A 19,802-nucleotide genomic window follows, 5' to 3' on the forward strand; every position below is an offset into this window, starting at 1 on the left:
GGGGTAAATTTTTTATTGACAAATATTTTGACGCCATTACTTACTTATATGTCAGCAATCTTGATTCTCAGCAGATTTTCATGGTTTAGCGCTTTAGCGGCAAAAAATACGTAAGCAGCGTTTCTTATAGTTGTTGGACTAGAAAATGATTGTAATCGTCGTTTCATTTTCTTTTATTAACATAACTAAATCTATAATATTAAGAATTTAGCATACGTTAATGATTAGTGGAGTCTTGGACTCTTGAAGATTAGAAAATCTGAGTTTGTGATTGGAGATTCATGACTCATTCTCATTTTCAGTTATTTATATCGACTTGTTGTAAATAATATAATTGCTACAAATATAAACAAAGATTCAAGTACACTAGTGGCTCTCTGCTTAAAAATTTTACGTCAAGACAAAGTTAATTAACTTTTTACTCGATATTATTATATGGGATTCGTGGCATGTGAGGAATAATGCAGGCCAAATCCGGATAAATGTGGTTGCCGAAAGAAAAAAGAAATCCGGATAAGTGTGATTGATAAAAAAGATTAGTTTAATTGATGACTATAGTGTTAATTATACTTAATTAATTCACCACTGATGCTATGATTTTTATGCCCCCAAGTCCCAACATACCTTTTAAGATACAAAATTTCTCTACTTTTTTCCTTAACTATGCTAAATTTTCGATAATAATGTAATAGAATACTAATAAAATAATTTAGTTTCCAAATATTATTTACACAGACTTTTTCTCGACACATAAGTATGTGTCGTATGTCGGAAAATAAGTAAGTATATAATAAGTTTATAATAAATGTGAATGAAATAAATTAATTGAATGTGAGATTTTTTATTAAAATCAATAAAAATAAAATGAGAAATAATAGACAACCAGATATTTCATATATTAAGAAATCTTTTTAATATTTTATAGATTGTCGAGTGAGAGAAATCACATTTCGTTAATATTCTATAATTTCATAATTTGAAAATGCCAAACTCAAAACCTAAGGGCGACTAGCAAGGACATTATTTAGGTCAATAATTCAACGTGATCAAATACGGAAATTGACAATTAAAATAAAATAGGAATAATTATATAGAAAACATATGAATATTATAAAAAAAATCCTCAAATATTACTATATTTTGTTTCAGTTTATTACTACAACAAAGTAACATATGGATGATAAGCAATTTAATTGGAAAAAAACAAAAAATCGAACTTTAAATTTACGAGTTTAATAAACCCAAATAACATTTGTTTTTTCTATTGATATGTGTGATGTAAATATACTAATACAAGAGCTGTGCGTGAATATTACGTACTGACTTTATTATGTGAACTCAATTAGCAAGTTTGATTTTGTCAAACGCCGATAAATCACAATACAATAGTGTCATTATCACTAAATCATTATACAATATTGTATTTAGAATTGTAAATTAGATATTGATTAACGCCTAAATATTAATAATCCAAATGCTTGTTTCATCAACTTTTATTCTGCTATACTACTCGAGCTTCTCTCTCCACAATCAACGCATTTTTCATTCAGAATCACGATATTTGGAACTAAAAATCAAAGACGAGCGATGACGGAAGTGTTCACCACCGCCGCTGGCGGAGGGCAGTACGTGATCGGAAAAAAACGGCAGGTTTTTCCGGTGACGAGACTTCGCGACGACGAGCCTATTTCTCAGCGGCTAATCGTCGCGGCTCAAGCCGACGATCTGCGCCTAGCGTCCGAGCTCGTTTCCCATCCGTACGTCAACGTTAATTTCATCGGAACACTTTCCCTGAAATTCAGAAAAACAGAGGTCGTTTTGAACGGAGAATCGGCGAGTGAAGTTCGCGTCGAGTTCAAAGAGTTCAGGACTGACGTCACCGCTCTCTTCCTCGCCGCTCATAACGGAAACCTTGCCCTCGTCAGAAAATTACTGGTAATTATGTGTTAATTTACGTTTCTGCATTTGATTTGAATGGCGTCAAAACACGTGGTTTCCTACTGATTAATTGATTCATTTGCAGCATTAATTATTTGCTGATTATTAGTAGAATTTGTTTGAATTTATCGTGTAAACCAATTCCAGCCTTTGCATCAAAAGTTCTTAAATAAAAAGTTTAAGCTGATTAAAGCTGAAAATGCGCTTAATTATTTTTAAACATATATATTAGTCTGAAATGAATTATTGTGTGATATCTGAAGCATTATTAGTCAAATGAAAGCGTTTATCTGACGCTAAAATAGCATCTGTTTCAGGTGTGAGGATTTTTGTTGTTTTATTATCAATCATCACAATATTAAGCCTTTTTGGGATGAATCCACATAGCTCTACTTAGATTTAATACTACTAATTAATACCTACAATTTTACCATGGCAAACAGTAATCGTATGATATTTGTCGGCACCAAATTAGATCCAAAACTCTTTAACTGCATTCTAGCGTGTTCTTATCGTAATTAGTGTAGATTTAGGACAAATTTGAAATTTACCGTTATAAATTGTCTCGAAGCCAAAATCATAATGTGTCTCAATTATTGGTTAGCATAATTAAAAAAATAATTTCTTAATTGTCTTTCTTATGCACAATAGTAGGCCTTAAAGTGTAAGTTGCTTTGGAGCGTGGTAATGAAATTGTTTTATGCAATATCTCTCGTCACAACAGGCTCCACTTGTTTCATCCTGTCTCTTGATTTAGACTAGCTAGAAAACAACATATCATTAATTATCAAAATCAAGGTTTCATCGTTATATATATTTTCCATGAAAACAGAACGATGGAGCGAATGTGAACCAAAAACTATTCCGAGGGTATGCGACCACTGCAGCAGTCAGGGAGGGTCACCTCGAGGTGTTGGAGACACTATTGAACGGTGGAGCGGCTCAGGCGGCATGCGAGGAGGCGTTGCTGGAGGCATGCAGCGTGGGCAGGGCCAGAGCTGCTGAGCTGCTAATGGCTTCGGACATGATCCGCCCTCACATTGCTGTACACGCCCTTGTCGTTGCTTCGAGCAGGGGATTCGTGGATTCTGTTGCAGCACTCATTAAGGTGCATTATGAGTAATGCATCATGTAAAATACTGTTAAATTGTGATTTTTTTGTTGATTTATTGGTGAAGATGGTTGATGCTGCAGAGTGGAGTTGATGCTAATGCAAATACAAGGATGTTGCTGCAGTCCTCCAAGCCTTCTCTCCATGCCAATGTAGGCTGCAACGCTCTTGTTGCAGCTGTTGTTAGCAGACAAACATCAGTTGTTCAGCTGCTGTTAAATGTAATCACATTCTATCTCACTTTCTATTTGAGGACATGTCTATTTAAATCTGTTATCTGAAAAGTGTGCTTGTGGTGAAAGATGGGATGCAGAAGAGATGCTAAGGTTAGGTTGGGAGCTTGGTTGTGGGACTTAGCCACGGGTGAAGAGTTCCGAGTGGGAGCTGGTTTGGCCGAGCCATATCACATCTCATGGTGCGCAGTGGAGTATTTCGAAGCAAGTGGTGCTATCCTGCGCATGCTCATCCAGCATTCCTCTCCAAACCTCCCCCATCTTGGGAGGACGATCCTCCACCACGCGATCCTATGTGGCAACGCGAGAGCTCTTGAGGTGCTCTTGAGCAACGGCACTGTTGATACAGAATCCTCAATCCAGACATCTCAGGTTGCAGACACTAGGGGCATACACTTGGCTGCACGTCTCGGGTTGGCCATAATTCTCCGCCTCTTGATCAACGCCGGCTGTGATGTCAACTCCAGAACGGGGTGTGGAGAGACCGCGTTGATGATCTGTGCACGACACAAGCAGGAGGAGTGTCTCAAGATTTTGGCATCAGCAGGGTCTGATTTCGGCTTGTGTAGTGATTCTGGTCAGTCTGCAATGTCGATTGCTGGACTAGCACGGTGGCACCTCGTGTTCCAGCAGGCCGTTTTGGAGGTGATTCGAACTGGGACAATAGCGCGATCAAGCAACCCCGAGGTGTTTTCGTCATTGCTGTTTGTGGCTAGAGCAAATGATGCTGATGCCATGATGAAACTGATCCAGCATCAAGATTTGGACATTGATGAGACATATGATGCTGGATTCTCTGCAGTGATGGTTGCTGCTGCAGGTGGTCATGTCGAGATCTTTAGACTGCTCGTGAACGCGGGAGCTGACGTGGAGCTACAGAATAACTACGGTGAGACAGCGGTCACCTTAGCAAAAGCCAGCCAGAAAAGAGATGCATTTGCAGAGATACTAATTTCTACAAAGGGTGATATGAGCAAGTCTGATCTGCATCGTGCTGCTCGCTTCGGAAACCAAGATTTGGTTCAAGAGCTAGTGAGTAAAGGCTTTGATGTGAATCTTCTAGATTGTGATGGATACACTCCATTGATGTTTGCAGCAAAATCAGGCGATGGAACTATGTGTGAGCTTCTTATCTCGTTGGGGGCGAAGTGTGGTCTCAAGAACGCAAGGCACGAGACCGCGCTATCTCTAGCACGTGGGGACGAGGCCGAGAGGGTGATACTAGACGAGCTTGCTCGCGAGCTAGTGACAAGAGGGGCTCGTGTGAAGAAGCATACCAAGGCGGGGAAGGGAACCCCGCACGCAAAGACGTTGAGGATGGTGGAGGCCAGAGGGGTGTTGAGCTGGGGGAAGTCGAGCCGGAGGAATGTGATCTGTCGAGGGGCCGAGGTGGGCATGAGCTCGACGTTCCGGTGGAACCGGCGGTGGAAGAGTGATGGGGATGATCAAGGGCTGTTTAGGTTGGTGACTACGAAGAATAAAGAATTTCATTTTTCTTGCTGTGGGGGAAGTGAAGTGGCGGAGCTGTGGGTGAGGGGAATAAGGCTAGTTACTCGTGAAGCTATTTTTGGGAGGAGTCAGTAGAGATATAGCGTATTTAGCTAACTGGTTTACTTTTTTTGGGTTGTATTTAAATTCTTGTTTATACGTTTTAAAAATTTAAATAAAATATAAGATTGGAGTATGGTAGTAAAATTTTAAGGTGATTCTTGATACTACTCCTTGATTAGCAAATGAATTATTCACGCTCAGGTTTATAAACCAAACATCTTGAATTTGCGGTAAAAGACAATTAATTCAACTGAATTAAGCGAATAATTTGACTTCCATAAAGAATTTAAACATTAGTTACTTCCCTCACAAACTGGAAAATAATCCGTTTTAACAAATTATAAAATTATAAAAATAAATTAAAATTGGCGTCTTAACAAAAAGGAGCATCAGTTCAGTTCAGAGGAGTCGTAGCACAGCTCAATAAAGGTTTCAGTTTAAGATTGGTAAACGCGGCAAAATTATACAAAACCCTAGTTTTAAACCTGTTCAATTTGAAATGGCAATCATTTCAATGGCGGAACTGCCGATTCTTCAATTTGAAGACAAAATCGTGGAAACCGTGGATAAGAATCCGGTAGTAGTTGTAATCGGTGAAACTGGATCAGGAAAAAGTACTCAGCTCTCTCAAATTCTTCATAGACGAGGTTACACCAAATCGGGTTGCATCGCTGTGACTCAGCCGCGTCGAGTTGCCGCTGTTACAGTATCAAGGTGAATTCCTCCGTTTAGGTTATATGGTGCTGAGATAATTTTACGTTTATGTTCTTAGAAGAAAATGCGGTCCCTTGCTTAGTCAGATTTTACATTATTTAGCAGTTTTTGATTATCGATTGAACTAAATCCTAGAAGATAACTAATAATAGCTGAATAATTTAACTGAATTACAGCTAATTTGCTTCATTTTATTTCAAATTATGTGTGTTTGCTTCATATGTAAAATAATAGTGCATTGAACGTTTCGTGGCTAATAGGCGTGTCTCAGAAGAATTGAATGTGCCGCTGGGTGATGAGGTAGGTTACGCGATTCGCTTTGAAGATAGAACTTCAGAGAAGACGATTATAAAGTAAACTCCCTTTTATAGAAAACATTGAGAACTACTACTATGTTTGTGGAAAGAACAAATCATTCTTATTCATTTATTCCGTACACGTGCAGATACCTAACTGATGGAGTTCTCCTGCGCGAAAGTCTTTCCAACCCGGAGCTGAGCCAATATTCGGTCATCATATTAGATGAAGCTCACGAGAGGAGCTTGAATACGTAAATCACTATTAAGTTACATAACTTGTCATTAATGAAATGCATTAGTAATTATTTGCCTGCATTTTATTCGGAGACTTTGTAATTGGGACCTCTTTTTTTATAAGCTGTTTTACTATTTTCTCTTGGTAAAGTATTTTTTGTTTCATGTGTGTCAATGTATTTGGCCAGGGATGTGTTGCTTGGATTGATGAAAAGGTTAATAAAGTTGCGTGCGTCCAATTTGAAAGTTTTGGTCACTTCGGCTACACTTGATGGTGAAAAAGTATCGAGATTCTTCTCGGATTGCCCAATCCTCAATGTTCCGGGGAAGTTATTTCCTGTTGAGATCCATCATAGCTCTGAAAAACCAAAAAGCTATATTGACGCTTGTTTGAACAAAGCTCTTGGTACAGCATCTTATCATGTTTTTTGGTATTTTACTTTGTTACATTTATCTGTCAGTGAACAATATAGTTCCCCATCATTGCTTGCCGTATTTTCTTCTTCTCTTGATTCTTCACTTAGAGAACTCATGCTTCCTTTGCAGATATACACACTCAAGAACCCGAAGGCGACGTCTTAATATTTATGACAGGACAGGTTAGTACCATATTGTTTTGGTTATAACGTTGTGTTGTAATTCTTGTTACTGTATAATATATTTGTGAGGTGACATTGTAGGATGACATAGAGAAGTTGGTCTCAAGACTGGAAGAAAGAATCCAAAGATTGGAGGAAGGGTCTTGTATGGATGCTGTAATATATCCACTTCATGGATCTCTGCCTCCTGAATTGCAAGTTAGTGTTTTCACTTCTTAATTACCTGATTTAACACGGAGGATCTTTTGTTCATTTGATCATCTTAGAGACTTAGAGCTGCACTGCTCAGCCTGTGGACTCACTTTCCCCCTCGTTTTAGTTCATCATCTAAAGTCTGTTTGTCTGTGATTATTTAATGTTTACCTCCTTAGAAAAAAGGACTAATAATTGGTTGCTTTTCTTTCTAACTCTTGTCTTGTATTTTTATTACTTGTGCAGATTCGTGTATTTAGCCCTCCACCTCCCAGTTGCCGTCGATTCATTGTTTCTACCAACATAGCAGAGACGTCTTTGACTGTTGATGGTGTTGTGTAAGATACTTTATGCTATTGTAAATTTGCATCATTTTCTATATTGTGCAGACGCATCATGCCAAACCCATTACTACTTAAATTGCTGAGACTTCAAATATACATCCAAGTTATCAAACATCTAATCTATTGAACTAGAGAATAGAGTGAAGTGTTAGTATTCTGTACTCTTAGCAATTCAGTTATTGATCATTGGTAGTGGGAAAAACTTTGCAAAAGGTTCACTTGGGCAACACATAGGAGTTTTAGATATAAACCATAGCAGGTTATGTCTTGTTGTTTAGAAACCTTTTCTGTATATAAGTTTTTAAAAACTGACTCTGACTGCAGGTATGTAATTGATCCTGGCTTTGTGAAACAACGGCAGTACAACCCATCAACTGGCATGTATTCTCTTGATGTTGTCCAAATCAGCAAGTATGGTTTTCAGATTAGTATTTTAGATGCTAGCTTGAGCTGGTCTTCGTGGTCTATTTCCCCTGCTACTTGTTAACATGTATATGTTGTATGCATGTGCTTTTTTTTGCTTTATTACATTCTAGAAACACAATATGTCCTCCAACACAAAATGAACTGGTAATATGGCTTATACAAAAATAATAGTACTACATCATTTTGTTTCCAGTTTCTGCACATGAGTAGATAAAGTATTTAAGAATGTACTCTTTTTTTGCTCACTTCCTATCAAGTTTTATTGCCCAAAACTAGTAGTGGTTCTTCAAAAAATAAAATGCAATGCATTTCTGTTTATGCATTCATTCTCAGACCACAAACATATTAGAGTGCAGGCTAATCAGCGTGCAGGAAGAGCTGGAAGAACACGTCCTGGGAAGTGCTATCGTTTGTACTCATCTGTGGCCTACAAGGATGACTTGCTGGATGCCACAATCCCAGAAATACAGAGATCTTCCCTTGCAGGAAGTATCCTGTATTTGAAATCATTGGACCTATCAGACATCAATATTCTCAAATTTGACTTCCTTGACCCACCTTCTTGTAAGAAGTTTTTCTCCTTTACCTGTGTTTTATTCAGCAGTGAGGTGTTTAGGAGTTTTCTTAACAGTGAAAACTTATCTCGCCTTTGCTGCAGTTGAAGCTCTGGAAGATGCCTTAAAGCAGTTATACCTTATTGATGCCATAGATGACGAGGGTTCAATCACGAGTCTTGGACGAACTATGGCTGGTAAAAAAATTTCCTCTGGATTAGAAACCCGTCTCAGGGTGATTAGCTCATTCCAGCCGTTTTTCTTGAATTTCATATTCGAAAATTTTTCCACTTATAATTGTGGTGTTAGTGAGTTTGAAAATTTCCATCCATTGCAGAACTTCCACTGGAACCTTCACTCTCGAGGACCTTGTTAGAGGCAAACGAGTGTGGCTGTCTATCTCAGGCTTTAACAGTCGCTGCAATGTTATCTGCAGAGACTACATTGCTCATAAGCCAAAGGTAAATCTTGAACTCTTTCATTTGTGTTTCTACATGTGTATACTTGTATGTCTGGGATTGTGAGTGTTAGAACTATTTCTTCTGCAACTAGGTTCATCTTAAAATGGGCTATAAGTTGCCTAGCAACAACACATTTTTCTAAAGGAGTTTTGGAACAAATGACACGCATCATTCTCCTGGAGATTGATACGTCCATAGAGATAACTGAGATCCACTGTCTGATACCCGTCATTATTTGTTCCGTCAAAATTCTTATTTTACTATGCTGTAGTGAGATCAAATTCTTCTTTACACTCACCCCACTAATTGTGTTTTTTTTTCATGAAGTAAAAGTGCAGATAAGAAGCGGAAACACACTCCTTCAAATCTTCCTGATGGTTCTGGCTTGGGCGACCATATCCAGCTCCTGCAAATTTTTGAGCTTTGGCACGAAACTGACTATAATACTGGTTGGTGCAAAGAGAATAACTTACAGGTACTAGCATTTGTTTTTCTTTTGTTTTGTTTTCTTTATTTATTTTGCTTGATCAATTATGTGAATATCCACTGTTTCAAGTTTGCAGTCTGAATATTAGGAGAGATAAACAAGAAAAGTATACAGGAGATGCTGAATAAATTGTTTCATAATTATTTTAACTCACTTATACAGGTGAGGGGGATGAAGTTTGTCAAGGATGTCAGGAAACAGTTATGCCAAATAATTCAGAAGATTGCCAAAGGTCAGTATCACACATATGCCATCTCCTTGTGATTTCTATGAAGTTATTGATTTATCGAACCTCTTCAAATTGTTGTGCATGCATCATCTGTTTCTCGTCTGAGGTTAAGACTGAAACATGCGCGGAATACATGATTAAACTATTAAACAAATAGTCCTTTTGCTGCATCTGCATCTAAATCACAACTAACCATATTGGCCATTAGTATGCTTGTATGTCTCTCTTGTGATCTTACAAAAGTTATTAACTCTCTATCTCTCTGCTTGCCTTTTTTAAATTTCTCGCACAACAGGACCCATGGATGTGAAAACAAGTAAAAGGCGAAGGGAAAATCAAGATTACAGATCCTTGAGGAAAGCTTTATGTTCAGGATATGGAAACCAACTAGCTGAGCGAATGCTTCGTCATAATGGCTATAAGACCCTTGGCTTCAAGTCACAATTAGTACAGGTAGACAATTCAAATTGGATTTTTACTGCTTGGAGGGCAGGTTTAGTTTAAAAAGGTCAATATCCCTAATCTTTACTGTTTCAGGTACACCCATCATCAGTGCTGAGGACAGATGAAGAAGGCATGTTTCCCAATTATGTCATCTATCATGAACTCATTGCTACCACACGACCATACATGCGAAATGTTTGCGCTGTTGAGATGCCTTGGGTCAGACCAGTCTTTGCTAAACTCCAGAATCTGAATGTCAGCAAACTCAGGTGTGCCAACTCTTTGCCTCTCTTAAATGCGTTTCATCTTAGAACTCTTACGTCACTCTAGAGACATCACATTCCTCTGTGTAACGTGTCTTGTCCTTGTTTGCGGAGCAGTGGAGGAGCCAACCAGTCTCGTGAAGAGGTTCAACCAGAAACCGCAGACGTGCAGAAGGATGATGGTGGTAATGCTACTCCGGCTCAACCTGCTGAGGACCGCGACAGTAAGATTCTTGCGGCCCGGGAACGATATCTTGCTCGTAGAGGTCAAGCCAATAAATAGCAGGACGTATGAAGCTGGGATATCAATACCAGGATGCAACAGCTATAACACATCTAATAGTGAAATGCCCCCCCCCCCCCCCCCCCCCCTAACAAAAAGTTTTCGAGAAGCAACTGCCGATTTCTTTTGTTATAAATCCAGGTTCTCCTTAGAGTAACTCATCATCAAGTTAATTTTACCATTCTTATGTGAATTTGATATTGATGAATATAGCCATTTGTACATACAAAAATGCTTATCCTTTTCTTCTTTTCGGTATGGAACAGAGAAATTCATGAATACCTATAAACTGATAGATCTAATTTAGGCACTGTCTAATTGAGGTGAGTTGTATTTGTGATAAAAATGGTATTGCATTTATTGAGTATAGTAGGGAAAGAAGCCGACAACAATAAATGACATGAAATTAATGTCATTATCTTTCTTTAATTTAATATAAAATCTTGAATTATTATACCTATTTCGTCACACAGAAAAATAAAAATCTTATTCATTAGATTGGGTCTCAGCTTCTATGTATTGGTTCCTTTCTATATTTATGGATAATTGCTACACTATTACTAATCTTTTCGAAATTAGTATCCTTTAACAAAATCTACAATTTACTTAAAACAAATACTCTTATATACTAACTCCTTCCATCCCAAGATAATTGAATTATATTATTTTTTGGATTGTCCCAATGTAATTGAGTCAATTGTATTTTTGGTAAAATTTTTATCTTCTCTTATATTTTATGTCTCTTCATTTCTTCTACTTTATTTTCTCATACTTTCCTATCTCCATTTTAAATTCCGTGTCAAAAAGATACTCTCAACTATTTTGGGATTGAACAGTATATCCTAACAATTTATTTATCATATTATTTACTATTCTTTTCAAAGTTCAAATATGGCAGTACACAAAATTCCACTAGCGACTAATTCGATTTTGTCATTGTAAAGGATTAAATTTACAAAGTTCATTTGTTAATTGACATATCTACTAAGAGCATCCACAGTTGGGCGGACAATAGTCCGCCCGATGTCGTCCGCCACTGTAGCCATGCGGACGATACCCGATGCATCGTCCGCCTCACTGCGGGTCACGCGGACGATGCAACACGTTTTCCTTTTTTTCGAAATTTTTATCTATTTAAACCCCCATTTCTCTTTCATTTCCCACACCAATAATTCTCTCTCATCTCTCACTTTCCCCACACACCAATATTTCACTCTCAATCTTTCTCACTGAAAAAAATGAGACCCGGTGACGACTGGAGTACCTCGGAGGGCATTACTCGGGCTTGACTCAGGCCTTATTCGATTGCGTTCATGAGGCTGCGGCGGAATGCTTGACCAAAATGGAATGCGAAGCGGCGGAGCAGGCCCAGGAGGTGCGGATCCCACGTCCGATTCGACGTCGGACGTTTGTCCGCCGCGAGCACGACGTAGCTCACCAACGTCTGTTCGCAGACTATTTTGACGAGCAACCACGGTGGGGCCCGACGGTTTTTCACTGCCATTTTAGAATGCCCCGAGATCTTTTTCTCAGCATTGTCCAAACGTTGGAAGCACGTGATGAATACTTCCAGTATCGGGAAGATGGCATCGACAGACCCGGACTTACGCCGTTACAGAAGTGCACGGTTGCGCTCCGGCAGTTGGCCTACGGCACCACGACGGACATGTTCGACAAGTACCTTCACTTCGGGGAGACAACTGGCCGCGAGTGCCTGAAGAATTTTTGTAGGGGAGTTGTGGAGGCTTATAGCAACACATATTCGCTGACCATCGGCTCTGGATCTGGCATGCTTACTTCGGTGTAGCGGGGTCGAACAACGACATCAACGTCCTCAACTCATCCAACCTCTTCACCGAGCAATGCAATGGCAATGGCCCGATCATCGACTTCACCGCCAACGGACGCCAATATCATATGTGGTACTACTTGGCCGATGACATATACCCAAGGTGGCCTGTTTTTGTAAAGACGATCAGCTGCCCAATGAGTGACAAGAGAGTTTTATTTGCGTAAAAGCAGGAGGCTGCGCGGAAGGATGTGGAGCGGACATTTGGTGTGCTCCAAGCGCGGTGGGCAATAGTGAAAGGCCAGGAGCGTTTCTGGTTCAAGAAAGTCATCGCCGATGTCATGTATGCGTGCATCATCTTGCATAACATGATAGTCGAACACGAAGGTGGAAGAGTCACCGATTGGGGCGATGATGAAGGTGGATCTAGCTCCAGCACGGCGACCCCGCCCCACGTTCGAGGATTACCGATGGGCTTTAATGAGGTTCTATCTAGACATGCCTCAATGCGCAATCAACAAGACCATGCTCAGCTCATGAACGACATGATTGAAGAAGTTTGAGACCGTAACCGCCGTTGAGAATTTGTAATTTTTTTTATTTCGTACTGTAATGTTTGAATTTTCAATGAAATGAATTTTTTTTCCAATTTTTGTAGTGTTTTAAATATTTAAATAAATAAAATGCTTAGGGCGGACTATAGGGCGGCCTATAAAGCATCCCACTACAGGTGAATAGGTAGGAAGATAAAATGCTGATGTAACAGAGCATAGGGTGCCCTATAGGGCGCCCATTGTGAATGCCCTAAGTCTAAAGGAGATGGGAAATCTACAACCAACCGATCAATTACATATGAATAATGATACAAAACAAGAAATACAATTGAAAGTTGTAATTCTGAATAGATTTAAATCACAACACTAAAATATCAAAAAATGCAAATAGTTAGGAGTAAAAGATGATTATATTATAAAAATAGAAATATATTTATTTTTATTTTATTCTTTCATTTATTTTATTATCATTATATAGTAACATATAAAATAATATTGTATAAAATCTTATTCCATCCGAGAGAAATGTTATTTATAAATTTCTCTATCATACAGAAGACTTAGAGCATCTCCAATGGCGGCGAGCGGACATGCTAGTCAATTCCCGGCGCTGGCCGGTCCGCTCGCCGAACCATTGGAACCGGCGAGCGCCATTTCGGCAAAAAAATTGGCGACCCGACGCCGATTTTTGGGCGCTGGCCGATCCGCTCGCCGGTCGGCTGAACGCCATTGTAGGCTCCCGATCGACGAGCGATCGGCCAGCTCAAAATTTTTTTTTATTTTTCGGAACACTATATATACGCGATTTGCATGTCATTTTCATTCGTACCACTTGTTTTAACGGGTTTTCTCTCTCACTTAATTTCTGTACAAGAACAATAAAGCAAAATGGAGAACAACAACGAGTATACTCCAGTGACGAGCGGGTCTCAAACTCCCACGGTACCCGTGGGAGGTGGATGGGGTTCGATGGCTGGGTACTACAACATGTACCCTTGGTAGAAGATGATGCCCGGGATGGCAGAGGATGCAGGGCGGGCAAGCGATGCCGGGCGGGCAGGGGGTGCCGGGGTAGGCAGCTGGGATGCAGATGATGCCGGGGTGGCAGCCGGGGATGCAGCCCGGGATGCAGAAAATGCCGGGGGGACAATGTCTATCGCCCCAGTTTTGATTTTTTGACTGCTTCTTCGCACATATCGACCCCATCGGAGACGCAGTTCACTGGGTGTGATACTTTCTCCTTAGAGGAGTTGGGGATAGATCTCGAGGATGCGGACACTCCCATTCAAACGGGGGGAGTAGGGCGGTGTCGGGGCGCACCAAAGAAGAAGAAGGGCAAGGGAAATGGCAAAAGGGTGGTCAGCGAGTCGTCGCAGCCGGCTGATGACGACAGCCCGGCACGGAGGAAGTGGACGGATGCGGAGAACGTCGCGCTATCCAAGGCTTGGGTGAGTGTTTGCGATGATCCCCTCCATTCGAACAATCAGAGGATCGTCAACTTGTGGGCTAAAATATCAGCAGCCTACAAGGCATTTTGCCCGGAGGGGAGGCCACACAGCGGGGAGGAGTGCCGGAAGGGGTGAGACCGAATCAGGGCTGCGGTCTCCCGATTTTCGAGCTTGTACACCAACGCCCTCCGCATGCAGACTAGTGGCCAAACTGACGAGGACTGCAGGAGGATAGCGGAGAAGGCCTTCCCCGTGCCCGGGCTTTATAAGGAGTTCACCTACTTGAACTGCTATGAGGTGCTGATGGACTCCGAGAAGTTTCGGGCAGGTGTCGATGCTGGCTGGCCGAAGAAGCAACGACTGAACTATGCCGGTGATTACAGCGGCACCAACAATGGTTCCCACGACCTCCCTGAGGATGTTCAGGAGTTCCCGTCCCCTCCATCGTTTACTCGCCGCACTCGCCCGGTTGGTCAAAGGCGGGCGCAACGGGCAGCGAGGGGGGTCGCCCAGGGGTCCCAGGAGGTCCAGTCGGTATCCCCCCTCGTTGGCAACTCGCCAACCGAGCTCGCCTTCTTCGCGCGTCAACAAACGCGGGTTCAGATGCACAAGATCTTAGCTGAATGGAGGGCAGCAACTGACCCGTGGAGAAGAGGTTTCTTCACTCAATGCTCGAGAGTATGCGGGTCGATTTGGATGCCGCCGCGGCACAGTTGGAGGGCTCAGACGCGGGCTCAGATGCCGCAGATTTGGGGGTCCCGGATAGCGGCGACAACGGCAGCGACGACGACGACGGCTACGAGAAGTGAGGCGGGGGCTCGTGTGTGGAAGAGGGTTTGTGATGTGATATGAGGAGTTTGTGACTAGCCTATGGCTTGTCCAGAACCATTGGAGATGCTCTTAGTAAAAATTAGGACAATATATATTTTGAATATCCGAGGCAAAATGTAGGGAAATAGGGAATCCAATAGCCTCGCGGGAAGATTGGCATCACGTCACGTGTATGATTCAAAGCGCAAACAACACTTGGCATCCATGGAAATCCAACACATGGCTCACAGTTTAAGCAGCCTCATCTCTCGTTTTCATTTCTTAATTACCATGCTTTTCCAACTTTCCATGGCCGATTCATTAATTCCGTGAAGCTTATGTTATGGTGTGGAATCGTGGACCACCGCCACTGGAAAAAAAACCCCTCTTTCAAACCTAACCTAATTCACTAAAAAATTAATATATTTACTTTCTATAAATTGATTGCAAAGCATTAGCAGTAGTTACAGCTGACATAAACTCCCAAATCCTAACTCAAAAGCCCTCAGCTCAGCTGGGAAAGAATCTCGGCGGCTAATTCGTAGTTGCGATTGTCAACATTTTATTTGTGGGGCATATTGATTTGGAGAATCAAACAGCGATCTTTAATATTAAATTCGTGTGCTCAGTTCCCACATGCAAATCTTGCTTGTTTAGAAGCGTATTGTTGTGAAACGTGCGTGTGAAGTCGAGCTGATCAATGATTGTGATCTGTTATTTGTGTTGGATCTTCATTTCCCCCCTTTTTAAACTTCTACAAAGCTGAGCCTCTTTTTCTCCCTTTTCCTTTCCCAGATTATTTGAATTGTCCCCCCCCCCCTTTTTCAATTTTCTCCGGAGATGGCTGAGGATCATATTCAAATAGAAGTGGAAGATTCGAGAATTTCACATGAGAACGCCCCCCTGCTGAAAAATTCTGATGAAAACCAGCAATCAGAGCCGTCAGGTGTTCGAGAAAATGACAAAGAGACTCTTTTGGACAAGACCCTTCAAAGATTGGATCTTTTTATCACTCTTTTGGGGTATAATCAGTCTTCTCTGGTGAGATTTCTGGTTTCATGGGGGCTATTTTTGGTATTTGGGGTTGTGCTTCCGGTGGTGATGCTTCAGCTCTCGAATTGCCCCGGGTGTGAGAAGGGTCAGATCATGAGCTTTGAGATTGGTATAGTGGTTTCTCAGGCTTCTTTGGCTGCTTCATCTATGTTGTGCTTTTCGCATAATTTGCGGAAATATGGTGTTAGGAAATTTCTGTTTGTTGATCGATACAGCGGGTATGTGGAGAGGTTCAGTGCGCAGTATGTGCAGAAGATCTCAGTGAGTAATGCTTCGACTGACTTGTTCTTATTGAATAAATGTGTTTCTTAATTTTCATATGAAGGAGAACTGAGTGAGTAATGCTTCTTTTTTTGATTGTTTCTATTCTTCTTTGAACTAGTTTGTTGCTTCGAAGAATGATGAATGCTTTGTGGAATATCCACCCGTAGTTGCAGAAATTGTCTATGTATTTTCGAGTTTGAAGTAGCCATGGCTTTATCTCATTGATTTGAGATCTGTGTATTGTTGGTATTGTTAGCAACTATCGTATAACTGTTTCTCTTTTCTTGAATTAAAATATGAATTTATGGGTACATGGAGGTGTTCCAATGAAGGATTTCATGTGATGCCCGGGTTCTCCATTGTGAGTTATAACATTGTTTTACGGCTTTCTTCTGAGTGTGTGCTTGCTTTGGTTGATATGATAGATAGATCAACGGTTTTGATTGATTTTGAGTTAGTTTTATCATCTAATTGTTCGAATACTCAAATCACGTTAAAACACCCTCTTAATGTTGTTGTGCGTTGATTATTTGGTGAATGAGTAATGTACAGTTGTTGGTTGTTTGGGGAAGCTTAATAGATACTATTATTCTGTGCAGGGTTCTCTACGCTTGCTAGTAATATGGGTGATCCCGTGTTGCCTCTTGAAAACTGCACGTGAAATCATCCGAATTATGTATGTTCGTCACGAGTCGCAGTGGCAGTCTGTTGCCATTTTAATTGCTTTCGTGTTGTCATGGACATACGTGACCATTATCATTCTTTCAGCCTGTGTCTTGTTCCACCTGGTGTGCAACTTGCAAATTATACATTTTGAAGACTACGGGAAACTTTTGGAAATAGAATCTGACGTAGTAGCCTTACTGCAAGAGCATGCTCGCCTACGCTACTATCTGTCCAAAATAAGCCATAGATTTCGAATATATCTTCTCCTGCAATTTGTGATTGTAACTGCAAGCCACTTTATGTTTCTATTCCAGACCACTGGATACAATGGGATAATCACTTTCATCAATGGGGGTGATTTTGCAGTAAGTTCTTAATTTCGTGCCACATATTCTTCCATATACCATCTCTAATACGTATACGATTGAGGCTTTTGAACTCGTGTCGTCTGCAGAAATTATTTTTTGGATAGCTTAGAATGGCCAAATTTCTCACTCATGTCTTTGTTTATTAATCTTTCTCGTTTCTTGAATCGTCTAGGTGACATCAATCGTTCAGGTGGCTGTGATAATTCTTTGCTTGAATGCTGCTGCAAAAATATCCCACAGAGCCCAAGGCATCGGGGGACTCGCAAGTAGATGGCATGCTTTAGTAACTTGCAGTGCTGATGATTCATCTCAGTTCCGTAATTCAAATTACTCGGGAAATTATGAGGCTACTGCAGAGAAGTTGGTTTCACTCCATGTAGACTACTCAGAAAGTGATTTGGAATCACTGGATTTTATGTCAACACCAACTAATATACAACTGGCTTCGTATATGTCTTCTTACCACAAGCGACTGGCACTAGGTACAGTTACCATCTTCAGCTTGCCGTTTTTCATTTAAGCAGACTTAAACATACTTTTTCACAGATGCTGTCATAATCACCTGCTTAATTTGAACTCTTTTTGCATTTCTGATGGTGGAATTTTTGTCCTTGACCGGTATTCTTCTTGTGTCCTGGCAAATGCTAAATATTCCAAGTTCCTAGCTTGGTGTTGTGTCCGAACTCTGATATGCATCCATGAACGCAACTGAAAATATCGCCTAATATTGCTGAGAATCGAAATAAAGTATAAGAAAACTGAAAGATTGCCAGAAAGTAAAGGAAGTAAGCTAATACAAGATAATGAAGAAAATCTCTTTGTGCAAAAGCGACTAACACACTCTTTTCTGTGGAAGTGCTTTCATTTTTCCACTGTGTCTATCTCTGTATATATTTCCCGAATTTATGCAAAAACTAAGCATTTTGAAGAAAAATCTTTCTATGCAGTGATGTATTTGCAGTCCAACCCCGGAGGAATCACAATTTTCGGATGGACAGTTGATCGTGGCCTGATCAACACTATCTTCTTCATCGAGCTATCACTAGTCACATTTGTGTTAGGCAAGACCATAGTCATCACATGAGAGTAGCTAGGGCACAGTAATTGTCTTTTTGCAACAGCAGTGTCGCCCGATTACACAATTTGCAGTTCTCACCTCATCTCCAGCCTATTTTAGGCTGTGAGCAGGCAAGCAACGACCAAGTGTTCGTTCCCCGACTTGCTTCTTTTGCCAACATTACTGAAAAATTCCTATATATAGCCCTGGTGAGTCTCATGCGCTTCCTGCCTTCGATTTTCTTCGAGTTTTTTGGCCTGTTTGTGCACTCCTTTGCAGCTGGGAGAAATTGAGGTCAAAAGAGACCTGAAATTCATCAGAAGCTATTCCTTGTTTGTACAAATTGTTTCATTTTTGCAGAGAAGAATTACAGAAATAGGTTTGCTTTAACATCTTCACTCATTTAGGTTGCTCATTGTCATTACCAAAAATCTATATAATCTCTTATTTTTTTCATTTTTTTTCAATATGGATGACAGGCTTCATATTCTTCGTATTTTATATCACAGTATAAGGATTTAAAGTTTGGAATTTTCGATACTCCCTCCATCCCCGATTAATTGTCACTCTTTTCCATTTCGGTCCGCCCCTCAATAATTGTCACACTTCATTTTTACCATAAATGGTAAGTAGGTCTCATATTCCACTAATCCACTTCACTCACATTTTATTACAAAAACAATATAAAAAAGTGGGTCCCACATTCAATTAACTTTTTCAACCAATTTTTCTTAACATTTCTTAAAATTCGTGTCCGGTCAAAGAGTGATAATTAATCGGGGACGGAGGGAGTAATTTATAATAATTGATTGATGTCTTATTTAATTGTAGAGGTCACATTTGTGTCATAGATTAGACAGAGTAGAAAATGCAACTGATTAAAACCCACTTGTTACCTTTCAATTTGGCACTATGTGACTAATTTTTAAAATAGCACTTGAATTTCTTTAATAATCAATTAAGTAAATGATAATGACGAAGACAAGTGAAGTAGGATGAGCTGATCAATTATTTTTATGGATTTCTTTTGTTGCTTAAGGTTTTTTAAAATTATTTAAAGCTCAATCTGTAACCTAGCTCAGTAGCTCTAAGTTGGGTGTTTTAGCCACCACATACCAAATATTATATTGCTTTGAAATTTTTTTATGATGTGTATAATAATCTTACTTGCATATTACAGCAAGCTGTTTTTTATTTGCAATTTGCTCCCTCATTGAATTGCATTTGTTAATAGTGTCGACATTAATCCAAATTAGATTTTCCAAACATTGAAACTTAGACGTAACAAAATGTCCACCAAACTACACGATCAGCAAGACTTTGTATAGGTTGAAATATTCCCAAAAAAAGTTGAAATATTTAATGAAATAAGGAAAAAAGGAAGTTGAAAATATTGCGACATAGGCAGGCTCAGAAATGACCACGAAATTT

General features: G+C 40.2%; 3 protein-coding genes across 3 annotated transcripts; all 3 read left to right on the forward strand.

Moving 5' to 3' along the window:
* Positions 1-1,496: 1,496 nt before the first annotated feature.
* On the forward strand, positions 1,497-4,958 carry LOC121770652 (putative ankyrin repeat protein RF_0381). Its single transcript, XM_042167408.1, has 4 exons — positions 1,497-1,935; positions 2,771-3,046; positions 3,133-3,270; positions 3,352-4,958. The coding sequence occupies exons 1-4, from the start codon at positions 1,588-1,590 to the stop codon at positions 4,864-4,866; spliced, it is 2,277 nt and encodes a 758-aa protein (XP_042023342.1). The 5' UTR covers positions 1,497-1,587; the 3' UTR covers positions 4,867-4,958.
* A 268-nt stretch (positions 4,959-5,226) lies between these two features.
* LOC121772313 (probable pre-mRNA-splicing factor ATP-dependent RNA helicase DEAH4) lies at positions 5,227-10,620 on the forward strand. The gene is made up of 16 exons (XM_042169354.1): positions 5,227-5,547; positions 5,808-5,900; positions 5,993-6,097; positions 6,269-6,486; positions 6,627-6,679; positions 6,761-6,877; positions 7,118-7,209; positions 7,540-7,626; positions 7,991-8,205; positions 8,300-8,392; positions 8,533-8,656; positions 8,984-9,131; positions 9,306-9,375; positions 9,668-9,825; positions 9,910-10,085; positions 10,197-10,620. Exons 1-16 carry the CDS (start codon positions 5,333-5,335, stop codon positions 10,360-10,362), a joined length of 2,130 nt encoding a protein of 709 aa, XP_042025288.1. The 5' UTR covers positions 5,227-5,332; the 3' UTR covers positions 10,363-10,620.
* Positions 10,621-15,378: 4,758 nt separating this feature from the next.
* On the forward strand, positions 15,379-18,838 carry LOC121770953. Its single transcript, XM_042167731.1, has 4 exons — positions 15,379-16,277; positions 16,880-17,311; positions 17,487-17,796; positions 18,262-18,838. Exons 1-4 carry the CDS (start codon positions 15,804-15,806, stop codon positions 18,396-18,398), a joined length of 1,353 nt encoding a protein of 450 aa, XP_042023665.1. The 5' UTR covers positions 15,379-15,803; the 3' UTR covers positions 18,399-18,838.
* The last annotated feature ends 964 nt before the right edge of the window (positions 18,839-19,802 follow it).

The sequence above is a fragment of the Salvia splendens genome, chromosome 16 (assembly GCF_004379255.2).
Source record: "Salvia splendens isolate huo1 chromosome 16, SspV2, whole genome shotgun sequence".
In the NCBI taxonomy this organism is placed as follows: domain Eukaryota; kingdom Viridiplantae; phylum Streptophyta; class Magnoliopsida; order Lamiales; family Lamiaceae; genus Salvia; species Salvia splendens.

Excerpts from the sequence above, each read along its gene's own strand:
- LOC121770652 (XM_042167408.1), top strand. The coding sequence starts at position 1,588 with ATGACGGAAGTGTTCACCACCGCCGCTGGCGGAGGGCAGTACGTGATC. Across the intron at positions 1,936-2,770 it reads CCCTCGTCAGAAAATTACTG|AACGATGGAGCGAATGTGAA; the intron begins GTAATTATGTGT and ends CCATGAAAACAG. Across the intron at positions 3,047-3,132 it reads CTGTTGCAGCACTCATTAAG|AGTGGAGTTGATGCTAATGC; the intron begins GTGCATTATGAG and ends TTGATGCTGCAG.
- LOC121772313 (XM_042169354.1), top strand. The coding sequence starts at position 5,333 with ATGGCAATCATTTCAATGGCGGAACTGCCGATTCTTCAATTTGAAGAC. Across the intron at positions 7,210-7,539 it reads TTGACTGTTGATGGTGTTGT|GTATGTAATTGATCCTGGCT; the intron begins GTAAGATACTTT and ends CTCTGACTGCAG. Across the intron at positions 8,206-8,299 it reads CTTCCTTGACCCACCTTCTT|TTGAAGCTCTGGAAGATGCC; the intron begins GTAAGAAGTTTT and ends CCTTTGCTGCAG.
- LOC121770953 (XM_042167731.1), top strand. The coding sequence starts at position 15,804 with ATGGCTGAGGATCATATTCAAATAGAAGTGGAAGATTCGAGAATTTCA. Across the intron at positions 17,312-17,486 it reads TCAATGGGGGTGATTTTGCA|GTGACATCAATCGTTCAGGT; the intron begins GTAAGTTCTTAA and ends TGAATCGTCTAG. Across the intron at positions 17,797-18,261 it reads CCACAAGCGACTGGCACTAG|TGATGTATTTGCAGTCCAAC; the intron begins GTACAGTTACCA and ends CTTTCTATGCAG.